The 19,705-nt window shown below is 47.6% G+C and overlaps 2 protein-coding genes across 3 annotated transcripts in view; both read left to right on the top strand.

Annotated features, from left to right (window-relative positions):
- The window catches only part of CMIP (c-Maf inducing protein), a 131,978-nt gene extending 125,345 nt beyond the window's left edge, over positions 1-6,633 (top strand). For both annotated transcript variants that reach the window (XM_069026677.1, XM_069026678.1), the window contains exons 19-21: positions 527-632; positions 1,696-1,766; positions 4,664-6,633. In XM_069026677.1, coding sequence (XP_068882778.1) covers positions 527-632; positions 1,696-1,766; positions 4,664-4,717 — 231 coding nt within the window. In that variant the 3' untranslated portion in view covers positions 4,718-6,633. The remainder of the gene's footprint in view (positions 1-526; positions 633-1,695; positions 1,767-4,663) is intronic.
- Positions 6,634-13,785: 7,152 nt separating this feature from the next.
- Positions 13,786-19,705, top strand: part of PLCG2 (phospholipase C gamma 2) — a 79,380-nt gene continuing 73,460 nt past the window's right edge. The window contains exons 1-3 of the mRNA XM_069027197.1: positions 13,786-14,009; positions 16,000-16,133; positions 16,792-17,023. The gene's annotated coding sequence lies outside the window, so the exon portion shown is untranslated. The remainder of the gene's footprint in view (positions 14,010-15,999; positions 16,134-16,791; positions 17,024-19,705) is intronic.

The raw sequence follows: 19,705 nt of genomic DNA, 5'->3' as shown, positions 1-19,705 counted from the left end.
TTTTTTTTTTTATTAAAGAAGAAAAAAAGGGTTTAGATTCCATTTTATTTTGCGATATCCTGGTTTCCATTAATCTAGAATTTAGAAACAGCAGAAACCAAGTGGGTCAATAGAACAATTACCAATCAATAGTACATTGTTCTTGAGACCAAAATAGCTAATTAATACCACTTGCATTGTGCTTTTTTTGTGTGATGTGGTTGGGAACTGTCTGAGGCTGCCATAACCATCGTGTATAGTCTGGGTGGGAGCCCGCTTGTACAAAGTCCAGGCTTCAAAGGCACCACTCTAATTAAGTGATGGCCTGTGGTTAAGTGCACACAAGTCACTTAATTTCTCTGTTCCCCGCCTTCGAGACAGGGATAAAACTATTTGCTTTCTCTGCTGTCATTTGTGATGGTGGTGAGCGATTGGAATGTGGCTTTGAGGGCTCACTCAAACCCCGTTTCCATGGCTCTGTTTGCACTGAGGTCCTTGCAGGAGCTGGCGGTGCCTTGTCTGACTCAGCTCTGCTTGTGCCCCACAGTTTGGCGACGCGGGGCTGCGGCTCCTGTCCGAGCACCTCACCATGCTGCAAGTGCTCAACCTGTGCGAGACCCCGGTCACGGACGCCGGGCTGCTGGCACTGAGCTGTGAGTGACAAAACGGGGGATGTGTGGGACACTTGTGTGGAATTCATGCAGGTTCGGGCAGGAGATGGATCTCTCAGTGCCACGGCACTGCTTCTGCAGGGATTTAGGACAGGCCGTGGCTGTGTTTGGGTTTAATCTTCCCTTCTCCCTGCCCAGTCCTGCAGCCATCCGGCTGCGGGATGGTGACCTGAGCCTGATGGCACTGAGTGGCCTCATGTGGGCTTTGTCCTCCTGGGCCATACTCTAGATCTTGCCTCTGGCTTCATGGCACCTGTCTCCATCTCATGTGGTGACCTGTTGCCCAGGGACCTCCCATATTTCTTCCCATGGCTATCCCCTCTGGGTGGGACCTGCCCTTGTGGTGCAGGAGGGGAAGATTGCAAAGCCATCTGGCAGCTTCTCAGTCAGTGCAGCAGGTTCCATACTCCTGGCAGTTTTTGTTCCTTTGCTTTTAGGGAGGTGAAACTCTCCCTGTTCTTAGTTTAAACAAGGCAAGACAGAGTGAGGCATCCAGGATTCCCTGAGCACTGAGAGCTGCTCGGTGTGCTGGAATGAACCTCCCTCCTGCACCCAGGAGTGCATTATAAACCTCATTGTTGGGTTTAGAGGGCTACTTTAGTAGGCTTGATCCTACGCAGACGTGCCAGACAGGCCAGTAGTTATGGCTCATCTTAGGAAACTATTCTGCTAAGTACTGGAGCCTAAAATGGGAATGGGGGGAGGAGAGGGAGGCCTGCCAGATCAGCGAGCACCACGCAGAGCACTGAGAACGGGCACTATTCAGAATAATGTGCAGGAAACCGATTATAAGAAGTTGACTGAACTCCTTTGAAGTCAGCAGACTTAAGCATATTCTTGATGGCCCTTCCTAAATAGGGACTTTTTCCTGGATGAGGGCCCAAACAGCTGTTTATCCATTTGTATTTCTGTATTTTACACTATTCAGCTTTTTCCTGGGAGTGTTGCACATAGTTATGTCTTGTTTATGCTTTGGCCTACTGTAAGCATGATATTTTAAGAAAATGCAGCATGATCATAAATATCTGTGTGTTTTCTCTTTCAGCCATGAAGAGCCTGTGTAGTTTAAATATGAACAGCACCAAACTTTCAGCAGATACCTACGAAGATCTCAAGGTATTTGTGAGTTGCATCCTCTAAAGATGAGAAGTAGCTGTAGCGAGAGCATGGTGGTGATGCCTAGGGGAGGGAGAACTGACCCTGTGGAGCAGGTAGCATGAAAGTTACCTGAAGAGGGTGAAGTGGATTATTTTGGGGATATAATGACTGAAGGCAGCATTGTGAGGTTGCCGGCTTTGATGGACTCAGGAAACATTTAATATACTGAATAGAGAAGCATGAGATAGAATCAGGAGCTCAATCTTTTTGCCAGTGCTATCAACAGTAAAGGCTTTATCAGTGGAAGTTTCATAAATAGAAGCATATTGATTGTTTCACATGAGGATACAGAGACAGGTACAATCTAGTGCACACCATGTCCTGTACTGTTAACAGGACTAGAAGTAACTTGGGTGAACAGGATCATGGAGCTTTGATTTGGAATGCAAAGGGAGAACTAAAAGCATCGAGGAAGATGCAAATTTATCTTGACACCTCTAGGACTGGAATTGGGCTCTGAGCAGAAATGTCTGCACAGATGCCCAGTTCTGAAATTTGACATGTAATGTCTGGTTTTTACTGTGACTTTATAACCGCTTAGGAAAAATGGTGTAAAGAACCAGGATGTAGCCCCAGGGGGTTTCAGACAAAGCTTGCCTGAAATGTGTTGGCTTTTATGACTTCATGTGGACTTTGCCTTCGTTCTGGTGGTGTGTGAGTTGCCTCTCCCAAAATCTTACCTCAGAGACCCAAAGACTCAAGATGAAACTCGACATTTGCTTGTCTTGGATGTTGAAACAGATTGGGCCAGGTTTACTGAAAGGGTCCCAACCTTGGGTTGAGTTTGGAACTTGAAGCAAGTTCTATAACTGCTCTGCTTTCAAAATTCACTGCAAACGTCTGTCTTTGGTTCTGGCTGTGGAGCCAGGGCTCCCCCAGGGACTCAGCTGCAATGCTGCTTGCATGGAGTTTTCAAGATCAAGTTTTCAAAACTTGTGTCACAATTGTATATGCAAAGAAGTCGTCCTTGGAATTAACAGCTGGCTTGCAGATGGGTTCACACAATGGAGCTTGTTTCAGGCCCCAGGCATTTACAGACAATCAAGGTCAATGCTGTATTTGGCCCAGGGCTCTGAAATCACATCTATTGAAAGGCTCCCCCAGTCCCACCCCTGCTTCTGAGCCCCTTTGCCACTCACTTCTTACTGAAACTCACATTTTCCTAACCAGTTCCCTCTGCTCTGGTATTGCATTAATAGTCCTTAGCAGCAACACAAGAAAGTGACTTGCCAGGGCAAACAGCAAAACTAGCTGTGAGCAAAGTCCTGATGATTGCAGAGAATTCAAAAAGCTGAGAAAACAGGCAGGCATCACTTTTTCCCCTTTCACCTCTTCCATTGAGATTTATCTCGGTGGCCATTTTTTAGGGCCCTGTGTGTTCAAAGGTAGTAGTTTCTCTCCCTGGGGCACGTGGTTGTAGGTTTGTTAAGAACAGCTCAGACTTCAAAGAACGTATTTATGATACAAATCTTTTCTTCTCCCCTCAGTTTGCGAGAGCATTTGGGGCACAAGCCAGTGATGACATTTCCTCTCAGCTCCATCCCCCACCCCACTAAACACGCTTGCACACACACAGACACCCACATATGTACCAGGCAGGCTGAACCAGACAATAAATAAACACCCACTACTGAAGTCATTATTGCCTAACTGAAAAATTATTTGCTGGCAGTGTCTGTAGGATTATGAATAGCTCTTATCAAAATATGCGTGCACATAAATCAAGGAGTGAGGTAATAATGACTCCTAGAAACTTCCAAGTCCTCAATTATGCCCTGGCCTAATTAAACATGTTTATTTGTTTTGAGAGAATTAGCCGTGCAATTATGGTCAGAGAGCGTGGAAACGGGATCGGCCAGTAGGAGCGGCGCTAATGGCCCGTCCCCGTCTGCCTCATGTGGGGTAATTCAGGAATGACACGGCCAAAAGCAGCGGAGTTGTGGCAGGGAGACTGCAAAGACACCAAAAGTTGCTAATGCTCTACAAATTGTTTTAGTACGTGGAGGGTAAAGTGAGCAATGTGGACGCCGAAGGAGGAACGTGTCTCTGTCTGCTGCAATTCAAGGCCTTCATGGCGGGAGTTGGACAGACACATTTTGCTGAGCATTTGCTTAAGAAATGATGCTCAGGGTCTGATCTGGACCTGGTGGCTGGTGCGTGGGTTTTAGAGCAGGTGGGACTTAGTCCTGTGTGTCTGTAAGGGCTCAGCTTTGTGTTCCTTCGCCACGCCCGCCCGCTCCGGCTCACCGCTGAGCTCAGCACTGGCCGAGGGTGTCACGCCTCTTCCTGCAGTTGTGGTTGACAGATCAATCCTCCCAGTTTGCTGGGAGGTGCTTTGTTCCTTTCTATAGCCCTCCTCCAGATTTGGATACGACCTCTGAATTGAGTAAGTCCAGGGATTGTTTCCACATAGGAAACAGGCCAGAAAGCTGTATCTGCCCTTTAGCTCTCCTGGGCTGCCTGTCATCCTCACCACCACCAGCGGGGCTCTGTGCTTTCCTTGCCAAGCAGAGGTGCTTTCATCCTCTTTCAGGAGCCCACATTTGAAATACAAGTATGATCTTCAGAGCTGAACAGGTCCCAGGCTTGCTGTCACACAAAAAGTCACAGGACACAAAGGTTTTTTGGCCTTTACCTCCCTTGGGCAGCCAATTATCAACACCAACAACAGCGGGGCAAGGTGCTCTCCGTCCCCAGGAAGTTCTTTTATCCCCCTTCTCTATTCCTCCTCAAATTTGGATACCACTGCTCTGTTGGATAAGTACAGAGGATCATCCCACACAAGAGATTTGACAAGAACGTTTTACCTGAGCCCTGAACATGTTGTTAATTCTGACCTCTTCCTCCCCTCACAGGCTAAACTCCCCAACCTGAAGGAGGTGGACGTCCGCTACACCGAAGCCTGGTGAACTCTCCCTGCCTCCGACTCTTCTCTTTTGCTTCTCGTGAGAAGGAAAAGATTTTTAAAACAGATTGAAACAAACCAGAAAATAACTTTTGGCCAATTCCTGTAGAGCAGCGAGTCCAGGGACTTGGTGGCAGGAGTTGTGGTTGTGGGGTAGCAGAGTGGAGTTGTGTGTGTTGGGAGGACGGGGCAAGCCTGGACCCTGTCGGATTCTTTCAGCTTTGTGATTTCAGAATCAACATAATTTAAATTGAAAAGGAAACAAACAAACAAACAAAAAAGGACTTTGTAGCAGCAAGAGGATTATAAAGAGGAAAAAAACACCTTTGTGGATTTTATTTGCCTTTGTGTTTTATGCCGTGTGGAGAAAAAAATTATATTCCTTTGTCCTTATTTACCTGGGTTTCCTTGGCTGGCACCCAGCCAGCCAGAACTCCTGTTTCACCAGTTTTGCTTCAGAAAATCAAACTTACAAAAATCTCAAGAGAAGAAAACCAAAACCAATATGATTTTCACCTCCCCCTATGTCCTTGCAGTTGTTATGCAAAGTAATTTTGTTGTACATAAGATTTACATAATGCACCTATTTAAGAAAATGGTTCACAAATAACAGGTCTGGGACCTGTCTTTTATTTATGAATTGTTAATTCTTTTACCCTTTTTTTTGCGTATAGTACTGTATAAACTAGTTTGCTGTCTTGTTGTTATTATTATTTTTTTTAAGGAAATGTCCTCCTTGAAGAATTGCCTTTTAGTAATGCAAACTGTATTATACTCCTCTCTGTCAACATTCATTGCGTTGTCTTTTTTAATTTCAAAATGCCTCAAATGTTATCAAAAAGGAAGGAAACTCTCTATCAAGGGGAGCGTGGTTGTTGGGGAGGGGGTGCAGAGATTAATAAAAGTCACAATTCCTTCCAAAGTCTGAAAACTTTCTTTAGTCTTTTAAGCCATGTCAGGTTTAAACATGGGAGACGGGGACAAGACGTTTATTTTGCCAATGGGGTGTTTGCAAACTGTAGATTTTACAAGTTGCCTCCCTTGTTTTCTGTTTACGTCCAATATTTCAAAAAGAGAAAAAAAAGCTCTCCCTCCACTTTGTGCATCAGCTTTTTCTGTTTTGTTTTTTTTTTTTCCCCCTCCCCTCATTCCCTCCCCTGTCCTGTGCTCCCCCTCCCTGCCCTGTTCTGTGCACGCATTGTTCTGCATGTTCCTCTGGGGAGACTGAGGAAATCGCGGTGTTGCTGATCCGATAGCTCTGACCTGTCTGTAAATGTGACTGCTACATTTTTCAAATTCCACAGTTGCTTAGAAGATGATTTTTTAAAAATTGTGGTTTCTTTTATAACTATGCTGTTGACTTTTTTTTTTCATAATGAGCCTTCATTGTACAGAGCTGCTTATTTAAAAAAAACAAAAACAAAACAAAAAAGTTTTTTCCTCTGTTTAACACTTTTATTTTATTCTTCAGCACCTCAAGGTTTCACATACAGCCAATGTAATTTTTTATATAAATATATATATATTTAATCTTATTCAATGGAAAGCCAAGCTTTTTGTTCAGGTTTTTTTGTTGTTTTCCTTTTTTTTTTTAAGTTTGTTGCTATGTAGACAACCCTGTCCCAAATGATGTTGTTTTTCTCTTTTTTTCTTTTTTTTTTTTTAATAATGAAACAGAAATTGAGTCTTAACTCATGTAGTGTGTCAGGTTTTTTTTCCCCCCCTTCAAATCCCAGACTGTATGAAGATGCAGTATGGGAAGAGAGAAGAAGAAGAAAAAAAAAAAGAAGAAAAAATATGCCAACATTTTCCTTAGCACTGTTGCTTTTACCAATGGTTTACTACTACTGTTCTGTAGCTGTGTACAAAGAGATGTGAAATAATTTCAGGCAAAAATAAACTGTAAGTGAATATCTTTTAGCTGCGTGCTTTGTGTTTTCTTTGAAGCAGGCTTTGGCTGGCCGGTGATGGGGGGACACTGTGGAAGGTGCAGACCCCAGGGGGACCAGCAGGCAGCCAGGGCATTTGCCACCACTCCCCAGGCTGGAGGAACCACCACCTAGAAGGGAGGGAGGAGGAGGAAAAGCAAGGAGGACAGCTGAGCTGTGTGTGTCCTGTTCTTGCATCCCTCCCAAGGGCTGTTCTCTGCACCATCCCTGGGCCTTCAAAGGCTGAAGGAGTCCTTGCAGTGGCCATCAAAAGAGTTGCACTGGTGAGGGGGTTTCTTGCACTGGTTGCCTGATGTAGACAGTGAGGGAAGCACTGGGGTGTCTCCAGGCTCGAGAGGGGTTTCTGTACATTAAGGTGCATTTCAGGGCAGCCTCCAAAAGCAGGGATGTGCTGTGTTTGTGTTCTCCCACTGTCCTTGATGGAGCCCTCCAGGCTGTAGGCTGGATGCCAGCAGGAGACCCAGCTGGAGCTTCACAACTCTGCCTCCATCGTTGGCACAGCTACTGAACTTCTTCAGCTTTCAAACAAATGGGCCCCACTTGAAACCCATTCCTGCAGGTGTTCCGAGAGCTGCCTTCATCATCTATGTTCCCTGGCTCCTGTACACCCACTTTTATCTGTATTTCTGTTCTGTTCCACAAAAGAGACTTCAGGACATGGAGAAACACAAGGGTTTGTACTGTGCTTCCAGCCAAGCTCAGAAGTGCTCACAGGGTGGCCCTTCATAGAGAATTACCTGCCTTCATTTTTTTTCCTTCACTGAAACCAGAGAGCTGTTGCTGAGGCTGTTGGGCTTTTTGGGTGTTTCCCTTGAGCAGTCACTGCTGCCTATGGGCTGTCCTGCCCTGGCAACAGCAAGGACTTCACAAAGCCCTTCTGGACCCAGAAGAGCCAGAAATATTCCTGGGATGATGCATGAGGGACTGAGAAGGAAGGAGAGCTTGAAGCCTTGGTGAGATGAAAGCGTGTGTTGGATACAGCTGCTCTGCCTGCTGCGGACAATGACCTCTCCCTGAGCTCCCTAGGCTCTGCCTTTGGGGGAACTGGTGACAGCATTTGGCTTCTGCAACCTCAGCGGGATCATCAGCAGTAGGAGAAGCCTGGACATCCACAGAACTTTGCTGAGATGCCACACTGGGTGACTTGGAGTGAGCATGGAATGGGCATGTGTGAGATCCCCCTTCAACACCTGCCCCAGCCCTGCCTTCTGCAACAGCCTCCAAGAAACTCCTTTGTTCTCCCTCCCCGCTCCTGAACCAGCAGAATCTCCCCCTGCCATGGCAGCAGGCTGAACCAAGTCTGAGTGAGCTTGGAGCTGGTCAGTGTGGTGTTAAATAAAATGGTACTCGGGGTCAGTCTCACCTGGCTGGAGCCATCACTGTGCCAGGGCAGCTGCCTTTGGTGTCAGGCCTGTGCAATTACAGAGCAGCATTGGGAGGCTGTCTCAGGATTGTGTCCGAGTGAGGATTCTCCTGTCAGCTGCAGAAGGTGGGGATTGGACATGCTGTAATAGAGATGCTGTATCTCAGCTTGCACTCAGTTTTCATGAGCTTTTTGTACCAGAGCACTGGGCCTCGTGGCTGGCTGGTGGCTTCCCCTGGTTAATGATGCCTTTCTGCCTGTGCCCAGCTGCTGCTCGCTGATAATGGAGCTCTTCAAAAGCTGCCTGGTTCCATTTGGGAGGTGACTGCAGCCCATCATCCTGGAGACTCAGAATGCCAGGGGCTTGTCTAACCTGCAGCTCTCGGCTTTCAACCCGAGCTTGTGCAGTACCTCTGATGCAAGTCCAAAGAGCACAAAGCAGCAGCACTGCCAAGTTTCAGGAGCAATTTTCTCCTGTCCTCATTAAAACCCTGTGCTTGTCCTGCCTTCCTACTGCTGCTTCCACTGCTCACAGCTACCTTTTGAGTTTCAGAAGACCAAACACAAAGATGAATCGCACAAAGCACCTTTGCCTCCAGTTTCCCAGCTGTGTGGGCTCAGCTTATTTGTTGCTCAGAGAGTGAAAGATACGCCTAAAATCCTGAGAATTCAGCATGGATTTGCTTGTAGGGGAGTATTGAAACAACTGCTGGCCTGAAGCATTGTCTGGTGGGATTTTTACCAGGTAAGAGCTTGGTATCTGTTGTTCACGGGATCCAGGTGGAGGCCAGGTTATCTTCAAGTCCCATCCCTGGGGACCTGAGGCTCCTTGCCTAACGCTGGCTAAGGGACCTCACGGGGATGTGTGGGAGATGGTGGCACTGGGTGGGTGTGGAGCACCTGCAGTGTCCCTGGGGCAGACCTGCAGCTTGCTCTGTGTCCTGATCTTCCCCCAGAGTGGGTGGGCCTTGTCCTGGGGGTGTCACCTGTCCTGGTCCCCAAGGCAGGGAGAGGCTCCGTCTCTGAGCCCCTCCAGCACCGAGCACAAGAAGTGTCTCTGATGCTCTTCACTCCTTACACTTCCCAGAGAGCATCAAGCCTCTGTTCAGGTAAAGCCCTCTTGGAAATACAGTGGGCTCTGGGCTAGCAACCCCCAAATGCAGTAAAGGATTTTTAGTCTGGAGAAAGAGCTCCTTGAAACTTTCCAAACATCTATAAGCAGTAGGGCAGTAAGTGCTGCTAAAGGCAGTGCTGACCTCTCCCAGCCCCTGTAACACCAACCAGCTGTGCCCATTAGAACACATCACTCAGTTATATTGCTGTCTCTTGAATTTTTAATGATTTTTTCCAACTAAATGGAGTACACGTATCAAAATATTTGTTTTATGTAGATATTACAATGCATTTTTTTCCATTTTCTATTGATGGCGGAAAAGCTTAAGTAAGTATTTGAGATTAGCCATTTTTATTAACAACAGATCTTGGAATGTCCTTTTTGCCAGTAATATCAAACGTGCAGGTATTTTTCCTGCGAGCCAGATAACTCCTTTTTTTTTCCAGGTAATCTCACTTTCATGCTTTTCACCAACCAGCTAGAACAAGTACTGTAATACATTTGTAATTTTCCAATAGGCCCTATCAGGTTTTAAACATGTACATACCCAGACCTCACAGAGATCTGCTGGCCATGGATGAACCTTGTTGATGTAAATTTGTGTCTTTTTCCTACCAATCTCTACAAAGACCCAAACAGAGCTCTGTGTAGGAGAACAGAGCTCCCAGTTTGTGTTCAGACCACTGAATTGGTCTCAGCACCTAAATTCACCAGTTTGCTTCACAGATCTGGCAGTTGATATAGTAACCAGTTTCCTGTTAATTTTTTCTTACAACTGGGATAGGATATCAAACATTAATCCTTTAATTCTAATGCAGCATACATTTGAAGTTGAGTTGTTCACAGTAGATACTGAGATACTTTAAATCATAGCAGGCTTTCCCACCCAGAATCTCCTGGTTTTACATAAGCCTTTGCTGTGAAATCCCTGCCTTTGTATTAAATCACGAAAAAGTTCATTTAAAAAGAGAAGTTTGCTTTGAATATGAGGTCAGAGACCCACTGACTGTCACTTCCTTGGTATGCACTGCACCTCCTTATGTTGAAATACTGAAACCTTGGCTTCGGAACACTTTTCTTTCTATATTTTACCTATTATGATGACATTAAGGATAACTAATGTTAGTGACTCATTTGCCAGGTGCTTTATGATCTTGGGGCTAGGTTTGGTTATTTACTGCTGTAGAGGGGCAGAATGTGATCCTTGAAGGTTGCAAAAACACATTTATCAGGAACATTTCAAATTTCAGTTTAGGCCATAATGTTGGAAAGACACAATCTGTGGTTGATTGTTGTTTATAAAAGAGAAAAGGTATTGTAAACCTGTCTATTGACTAGGGTTTTATGTTGTTCTCCGATTCTGTTTTACCAGCTGTCTTCCTTCCACGTGGTTCTCACCAGGCCTGACAGATGGGATGAGCAGTGGCAGGGCTGGGGGAGCATCCCTGTGCCTGCATGCCTGGATGGGGCCCATCAAGATCCCCTTCATGGCAGGGAAAAGAGATTCTGCTCTGCTCCTAGCGTAGGAGCAGGATTTGTCCAGTGTAGCAATAAAAAAATAAACCTTTATAAAAATCCCAGCTACAGCTGAAACAAACCTCCCTGTGACTCGGGGGAAGGGCTGTGTGAGGAGCAGCCGGGACAGCTGAGCTTAGCCACAGCATTGCTCCTGCCCTCACTGAGGTGAAATTCTTGTTTTAACATTGCAGTGAACTCGGTAGAGTATTTTTGGCTGGAACAGTCTGACCCAGACTTCTGCAACAGTCCACTATTAACTGATAAGTTAAAGGAGGCTCTAGGGGAATCATGGATGTGGCTAACGGGATGAAATCCATCCCTGGAACTGAGACTGGCAGAGGGCTGAGTCTCCTCGCTGAAGCCTGGTAGAGATGCCAGGTCCTGCTCCTTCAAACTCTTTTCTTCAGAAAATGTGCTGGGTGTCATTGTCAGAGGGATTTTTGGTTTAGAGCTGGGGGAATCTCCCCCGAGCACAGAGGGCAAAGCTCCACTGCGCAGCCAGAGTTGTGCGTGGCCATCGGATGCTCACACAGGATTACATCCCTCAAGGAGACGTGGAATTCCCTCTTTGGGGGGTTTGTCTGGCTCCCCCTGACAGGAGAGCAGGTTGTGGTGGCTCTGCTATGGTGCCTGTGACAGTGAGCTTGTGTTCCTGCGCAGTGAGAGCTGCAGGACCCCAGAGTGCCAAGCCTGTGCCCAGGTCACCTCCTTCACATTTTGGGAGCTTCCAAACCTCCTTTCTTGGAAATACAGTGGATTTATGAGGACAGGGAAAAGAGGTTGGTGTGCACAGGGCAGAGCATGGTCCTGATGGGTGTTTCCAAAATGCAGCCCCATCCCCCTGCTACCAGTGAGGGGCTCCCCAGTCCCCCCAAGTGACGTGAGGAGGGTCTGGGCTGGTGGGCATCCCTAGATGCTCTGGCAGGCCCAGTGACAGGGTCACCTCCTGTGAGAAACTCTCAAATAAATAAATAAAAGCCCCAAACCAGGGCGGGGGGGAGAATAAAAAGGGAAAAAAGTTGCAGTTGAGGTTGAGGCTGCTGCAGAGCTGATGACATCAATGTTTCCATGGCGACAAAATCTTCACTTAGGTATGGTGAGTGCCCTGAGCTTGCGGCTGCCAAGGAAACCCGCCCGAGCTCTGGCACCAGCCACTGCGGTCCTGGGCCTTCCTCCTCCTTCTCCTCCTCCTCCTCCTCCTCCTCCTCCTCCTCCTCTTCCTCCTCCTCCTCTCCCTGCCCTGATGCCCAGGGGCTCTGAGCTGCACCCTGCTCCCAGCCCCATGTGGAAGTTAGTTGGTGAAATTGTCCATTTGTCATCCCCACTGCTGTGCCAGCACATCCCAGGAGTGATGGGGGAGAACTGCCATCAGCAGGGATGTGGGGACACGGTGGCTCTGTGACTGTCCATTGCCATGCCACAAGTCATCTCCTGTCCATTGATGGACTCCAACATCTTCATGGTGGCCAAACAGAGCTCTTGGCTTCCTGCAGCTCACGAGTGAAGTTGCTTTGGGTTTTGGGGCCTGGTTTGGGCTGACACTGTGCTCAGGGGCCACGGGGAGCCCAGCCTGGCATGGGGACCCTTCCTTTCCCTGGACATGGTGTGGTGTGGCCTGAAGGCAGCAAATGGCTGGAGGGGTGACTGTGGAGGAGCAGGTGGGTGGGATATTTTCCATTCCTCCATGTCTTAAAATGCAGCACGAAGCAAACCCATCTGTGGCCACTCCTTTGCTGGGAAGTTGTCCCAGCACAGCATGGGCTGGGTCTGGGTAATTTTTTTTCCTATGATTCAGGTTAAAATCCTTTAAGTACCCACAGCGTCAGAGACCACCCCCAAGAAGAATTAGGGAAATTCAGAAGATGACAACGGTGTTTATCCTCCCCCACCATCACGTTTTCCCTCCTCTTCATTAGTACAAATGAGCAGCTTCTCCTGAAGTTTGGTTATTCTCTAGAAATGCACTGCATTCAGACAAGAGCAGTCCTTAGTCACCAGGGTGAACCCAGGGCTAACGAGCAGTGAGTGAAGTGAGGAAAAATAATTGGCAAGAGGTTTGGGTCTAAATGAAGTGGGATTTCAGTGCTGTGCTCAACTGAAGCCATGCCATAGCTGGCCAAGGGTGAGCACCCTGACCAGTGCTCCCACAGCAGTCTTGACAGCCCAGAAGGACCCCACAGGCAGGTTGGTTGGTCGCTGGTGGCCGAGGGCTCTGTCCTGCCATGAATTCATCTCCAGTGAAAAAGTATAATCCAAATCCCATGAAAGCTGATGGAAAATGTTCCTTTTTAGCTCATTTCAAGGCAGACCCCAGTGATTAATAAGCAGTCTGGGGATCTTTGGTTCTGTGTTTTTAAGTGGATATTGAGTGCAGGCCTAAAGGCTCCAGTGACGGATTGTGTCGCATGATGCCGCTGCATCACTCCACGTGTGGCCATGGCCAGCCCTGTGTGACCCCACCAGGGACTGTCTCCTTGCCTGTCTGCACTCTGAGGCACAGCTCTAGCTTTGATTTTAGAAGTTGGGGGTTTGGGTCTTGGTGAAGCTGTTGTTATTTCAGAAAAAGAAAAAAAAAAAAAAAAAAAAAAAGAAGCAATCTGTCTAAAAGAGAAACATCTGGCATGTGAGACACTGCTGGCGCTCAGGCTCCAGGGTCTGTGATCCATCAGGCTCTGAGCTGCTCTGCTGCTGAGTGTGGCTGAGCTGAGCCAGTTTCTGGGAAGGGAAGGAAAGGAAAAGCTCAGCAGCGGCACAGCAGAGCTGCCAAATCCCACATGGCACGAGGGAGCCAGCCTGGTGCTCCCCCCGGGGCACTGAGGCAGCGGTAGAGCAGGTGACCAGGGGTGACAATCACCTCATGCCACTTTCATTTTGGGGGAAAACCACAAAATATACCAGGAGGCGGAACTACGGTTCAAGCAAAGCCCAACCTGCTGCTTGAGTCTTTACAGGAAGTTCAACAGTTTTGCAGTAAAATGGCTTGATTTTATCCCACAGCTGCGGTAGGAGCAAAGGCGATTAACTAGCAGCAAATCTCTTGAGAAAATAAAGGATTTTTTTAGGCCTGAATTTTTGAGAATAATTATCAATTTATTGATATCCCTTCAAAATAATTATGAATTTTGCACAGTACCAGACCTCCACTACCCAATTTCTGGTCACAAGAGAGGAGTGTAGTCAAAGGGAAATGACTCACAGCTGCCTGTGGCTGAAATTAATGAGATATTTATCTGGAAATATTCTTGTCAGTGGCTTTTCCTTGTATTTTGAGCCAGGACAACAACGTGGAAAACATTGCCAAGACAGTGGTGTCCTCACTGTGGTGGCTGCAGGGACAGGAGGATCAGCTCTGGTAAGTGGAGGATCAGAGGGTTTAAGGCCAAGAAACCCATCTTAATGTTCCAGCTCACTTGCTGCAGGAAGCAGCCCATGATAACCCCACAAGTGGTATTTATTGAGGACAGAAGGGAGAAAGGAGATGATGGGGAAAACCAGAAATCAGCTGTGAGACCTTGGGATCACACTTGTTCTTTTTAAAAAATTTTTCTTTGCCCATCCCAAGAAAGCCCTTTCACATCCTGCATTATCTTGCCTGCAAGCAGCAGCTCTTCCAGGAGATTTAAATAGACGTGGAGGAGAAATCCTTCCCCTGCCTGTGCCCGGGGTTACCCTGCGCGTCATCTTCCCGGAGAGAAGCAGCAGTGGCCGTGTGAGAAGAGAGCTGAGCTTTCTGGATTGCTTCAAAGCCCTGCTCTGCCAACCAGATTATTGATCAAGAGGAAACGTCGGCGTTTCAGAAGCTTCCCCAAAAAGGCACGGAGCCTACTCGGCTCCCGTGCGTCACTGGGGATTTTTTTATCCGCGGATTTTCCGGCGTGCTTAACACAGCCGGGTCGTCCAGGAGGGACCCTGGCAGAATCTCCCTGCCGAGTGACTCACACTTGCACATCATGGGAATATGGGTTGACTTCAACATACTGCACTTTTCAACTCTGATTCATGCCACCCCAGGAGAGTAAATAAGGCAACTCCACACACATCTCGGCCGTGACGAGCTGCCTTCCCACTGAAAAGGTGTCAAGGCGAAGGACACTGCCAGGGAATGGTGTCACCTATAGCTTAGCCAGCGATTTCCCAAATAGGATAAAATGTCTCTTTGCATGTACACCATGAGTCCCCTTGCAGCCCAGGGTACCTGCTCTCTTGCACGTTGCAGGAGGTCTTTACTAAACCAAAGATGCTGCGCTAATTCCAGCGAGGTTTTGGCAGGTTTGCTAAAGCCTGGGGACATTCATTAGCAGCCTGGGGTTGTCACTTTCCAGGCAGATCGTTTCTCTGCAGATCACTTCAGAAGGGTGACTCAAGAAAGCAGAGAGCCTCTCTCGTCTGGATGATTCCCAAATTCAGGGTAAGCCAGGTCGCTGCTGCAGAAGGCGTTACGTGATGTGTTTAGCACCATAGAGACAAAAATCAGGAGCATATTTTTTTAACACGATCTAAATGAATTATGTATCTGAAATCAGTTGTTTGGGGAAAAACTCCAGCTGTCATTACTGGTACCTGAATGGTAGTGAGTCACCAAATTACATCCTTGGGTTGGGGAAACGGCGAGCTGAATAAGTAGATGTCTAGTTGCCTTTTAAGCCAGTGAAGCAATCCAGCTAAAGCACCTCCTGTACCAGTCAGATGATTTCTTTCGTACAATTTTACTCCAATCCTGGCTTGCAGCTTTGCCAAGAAAGCCCAAGGAAAGTGCCCAGGTGCTCCTTACAGCTCCTGTTCAGCATCTGCAGGCAGTGGCAGCCCCTGCCCTGGGTCAGCTCTGGCAGCTCCCTCCAGCACATGGCTCTGCAAACCCAGTGACTCAGCAGGAATATCTTGGCAGAAATCATCAAAAGAAGGCAGCCTTAGACATCTCCTGATAGCAGATTGTGGATTTGTGCTTTTTATTTAGCCTGATCTGTCATTGAGACTGTGTAGCTATCGGTCTGTGCCTGGAGGGAGCTGGATTACAGGTGATTTTTCTGATTGCAGGTCACTGATGTGAAGAGGTGAATGTGTTCTTAGGCAGGTTAGCCAAACGGAGGCTAATTGAATAAGCATTAAGTGAATTGGGGGCTTAATTCCCAGTGAACGCCAACTCCTCCAGTTCTTTTCTCCCTTAGGCTTTAATAAAAATCTCAGTCTTATCCTGAAACCTGCAAGAGAGAAATATCCCCAGCAGCATAATTAGCGCATGCTATGCCACCACTTACGGTGCTGTAATATTGTCTTTCTCTCAAAATAAGTAAAGAAAGAAAGAACCCCCCTCATTTGATTACATGTTCTGTTCTCTCCTCCAGCCTTGTTAACATGAAGCACAGAGATTGCCTAATCTGCTCTCGTTATTTAATTACGTGACTGCCCTGGCTTCTGGCCGTAACCCATCACGACTGGCACCGCATTCCTGCCCAGCCTCCAGGCACCTCCAGCTCCGGTGGGTATAGGAAGTGTGTCCTCACATTCCCTGCCTATCGTGTGCGAGTGGCCAGCCAGCACCAGAGTAAGGACATGGCTTGGATCCAGCTGAGGAGTGAAGCGCTGGGTCCCCAGCACCCGGGCCTGTGGTCCCGAGGGGACATCAGCCAAGCCCTTGAGGAGGAGGCAAGTGGAAGCATTGGGTGTCCACACCCCTCCTGGCATGCCCGCTCCCCGGGAGTGCCAGCTGGGATTTGTGTGGTGGTGTCCTCCCTGTGCTCCCGGGATTCCTGCCGGCCCCAGGGCGCGCCGGGGCTCGGTCCAGCCGCGGGGCACCGGCAGCTCACGGTGGGAGCTGAGCCCCAGCCCTGGCACAAATCCTCCTCTGTCCAGCCAACCTCTCCTGCCCTCAGGGGACAGCTGCAGCCTGCTTGTGTCTGGGGGTGGTGTCTTAATCCAGCCACTTAAAAAAACAGTAAAAAAGTCCTTCTGCTAAAATGCTGCTCTAGGAAGGACAGAGGACCACAGCTGTGTGGCTCAACAGCAGGGATGAGAGTTGATCTTCCGTGATGTTATACCAGATGAATTTATCCTCTCAGCCTTAGTTAAACTGTCTGCATACCTGGTCCCTAAATCACTGTTTTCCTTGTCTTGTTATTTATCTCTCTCCCTCACAGAACTATTAAAGCCCTGGGATTAAGGACATAAAATGTGTCTCCAAGACAGAGTCCGTGCCCTCTGCTGTTGACAGTTTCTCCACGTAAGGCCCTCAGCAGTGTAGCTGTGCAGGCCGGAGAAGGAAATGAGAACTTGGTCCTCCCAGCTTGAGCCTTGAGGCATATGGTGCTTTTATTCCTCTGCCACTTGCAGGGAAATGAGTCACCATCAGGACGGCATCTTCTGCGTGAGGTTGGTGTAGCTCTGGGAGATGGACCCTGGCAGAGTGATGGAGGTTTGATGGCACTTAGAAAGGGCTGCTTCTATCAATAGCTTTGCACAAGCACTTTGGTTCTTCACAGTTTTCATTAGGGGAACAGCTGCAGAGGCACAGGCTGATGTATTTTCCACCAAGTCAGTCCCCCTTGCCTGTGTCTGAGCAGCTTTGCCTTGGAGGACCACAGACCTTGTGGGACTCCTGCACTGAGGCTGAATTCTTCCAGCACCAGGACTGTAACACCCATGTGAGAGACCTTTGGAAAAGAAGGGATTTCTACTGAAATGTGGTGCTTGTGTTTCTTAGGCTTCAAGCATCCCCACCTAAATTCACAGGGTGCTGAAGGATTAGGTGCCTGTTTTGCTCCATTCTCATTCCATTTTGTTTCCTTTGTTTGGTCCCCATCATAGCAGCTCTTGGGCCCAGGCCCAGCACTTAGCAGCAGTAGCACAGGAATTGATTTCAGCAGAAGAAGACAATTTCCTAAATTATTAATGTTAATAGTGGAGGAACCACAGGACACAAGCAAAAATATACAGAACAAAGAGCTGAAGAAAAGCAAGAGGATGGCAGCCGGGACCATCAGGGTGATGAGAGACAGAACAGGGACAGAGAGAGAGATGTCCTGGGTGACTGGGACCAAGATGGAGCACACACAGAGAAGGTTTTTGGGAAAATCCAAAACCAAAGCAGTGCACCCCTTGGAGAGATTCCCAATTGCTATGGATACATGCACTGTTATTATCAGGGTTTTATAACAAGCAGCTCACACAGAGAAATTTCTACATGATGAAAGATCTGTGCCCCACAGATCTGTGCCTGTATTAGAAACCTGCTGGGGGGCAGGGGACCACTCCTGTGTTGTCCCCATCCTGTGTCCTACCTCAGGAGTAGTCCCTGAGGTTTCCCAGTCCCTATGGCACAGGGTAGCTCGTTGCCAGCCTGCCTGGTGCGTCCTAGTTGTGTTTCTCAGAACCCCTCTGTGTTTTCAGCTGATTTGCTTTGACATCAGCAGCCGGCAAGAAGTTCTCTGTGTCGGGGTGTGTGGGAGTGCTATGTGACACCTTAATCATGCTGAACAGGAACACACATTCAGATTTCCTCGGCATTTCAAAGAAATGTGATTTCCTTTGTGCTGCAAAGAAAGAGTTGACTTGATTGCGACTCTCTGTGGAGATCAGCTCTGGTGCCTGTGAATTAGGGTGCCAGGATCTCATTCTGGGAAAAACAGGGAGATAAAACACACCAGGCTTTTGAGCTGCAACTATCAGGGTTAAGTTTCTTGCTCGTAACTGGGGTTCATTTTGAGGAGACCTGTTTAATTTAATTGGCCAATGTATCACAAAATCAGTTTTTGCTCAAAAATTAAAATTTGCATCCAAAGTATCATATCATACTGAAATATGTATACTGAAATATCATACTGAATCCCAGCTTTGGAAACAGTTATTAGGCGTTTAGCACAGGCATGGGAAACTAATGCAAAGTCCAAATGAGTGATTCATTTGTTAACTTATTTCTCCTCCCCATATGGGTGACAAATATTTAAAATCTCAGTGAAAACTCAACTAGGGATGAATATAAATGAGTACAGATATAAGTGAGCATCTGCTGACCCAGATGAAATGAAATAATGGTCGGGAGGAATCATGATACACCTGCTAGCACAGGGCCTGGTGAAGAGTGATGGTGACGCAGGGTGGGATTTTATAGCTGGTGTTATTTGTGATATGTGGCAAGGCCCTTGGGAAAGCTGGATTTGCTGCTGTGTTCATCCTGCTAACAGCCTCACTTGCTTAGCTTTGCTCATCCGGACACACAGGACTGTTTGGATGCTCAACATGAAAATGCTTTTCATTTTATGTGATTTAAAAGATAACCTTAAAAATGGTACATTTGGTAAATTGCCACTCATGATAATAAGCAAAACTCCTGTTGGATCTGATAAATGAATTTGAATGATTATGCTCAATTTAGCAAAGCACCATGTTCCTGCTGGATATGTTCTCAAAGCATGGGACTTAAGTGGGGTACTGCCCGGGAACTGCTGTCAGGGGCACTGAGGTTTGCCATGGCATTCACCAGACGTGATAATTGTTGCTGCCCAACAGTTTCAGTTTTCAGCACCAAGTTAACTGTTGCCTAACCCTATTCACATAGCGTGCGAAAAAAGTAGGTCACTCAAGACAGCAGGTATTGCTCGGCTTGGAAATCCACTTCTGCACGTTCACAGTTCAGCAGCTCCTCTAGAAGAGGGATCACATTCGTTGTCACCAGGCTCCTACCCGAGCTGCTGCCTCAAAAGAGCAGTGATGTGCATTCCTCTCCCCAGTGTAAGGTGAGGGTGCTTTTCCTTGCCCAGATGGGCTGCTCCAAGACAGGGAATGTCCCCTTTCACCTTCAGTGGCAATGATCTTCCTGCTTTAATGGAGAGTTAATGATAATCACACCTCGCTCTCTGAATCGGGTTCTGGATTTCCAGTCTCAGACTGGGAAATGACATCTCTGCTCAAGGAGAAGCTGGAAGGAGGATCAATTTCTCTTCCCATGCCTTGGTCTCCTGTTCCTCTGTGATACTGCAAAAGCCACATGCTGCCCAGGATCAGGATAAGCCCTGCTCCCTGTGGCTGCCAACGGCTGGAGGGTGGTGTCCAGGG

This window comes from Aphelocoma coerulescens, chromosome 11 (genome assembly GCF_041296385.1).
Source record: "Aphelocoma coerulescens isolate FSJ_1873_10779 chromosome 11, UR_Acoe_1.0, whole genome shotgun sequence".
NCBI lineage: Eukaryota > Metazoa > Chordata > Aves > Passeriformes > Corvidae > Aphelocoma > Aphelocoma coerulescens.
Note: the sequence above shows the minus strand (reverse complement) of the source record. Positions and strands in the feature narration are given on the sequence as shown.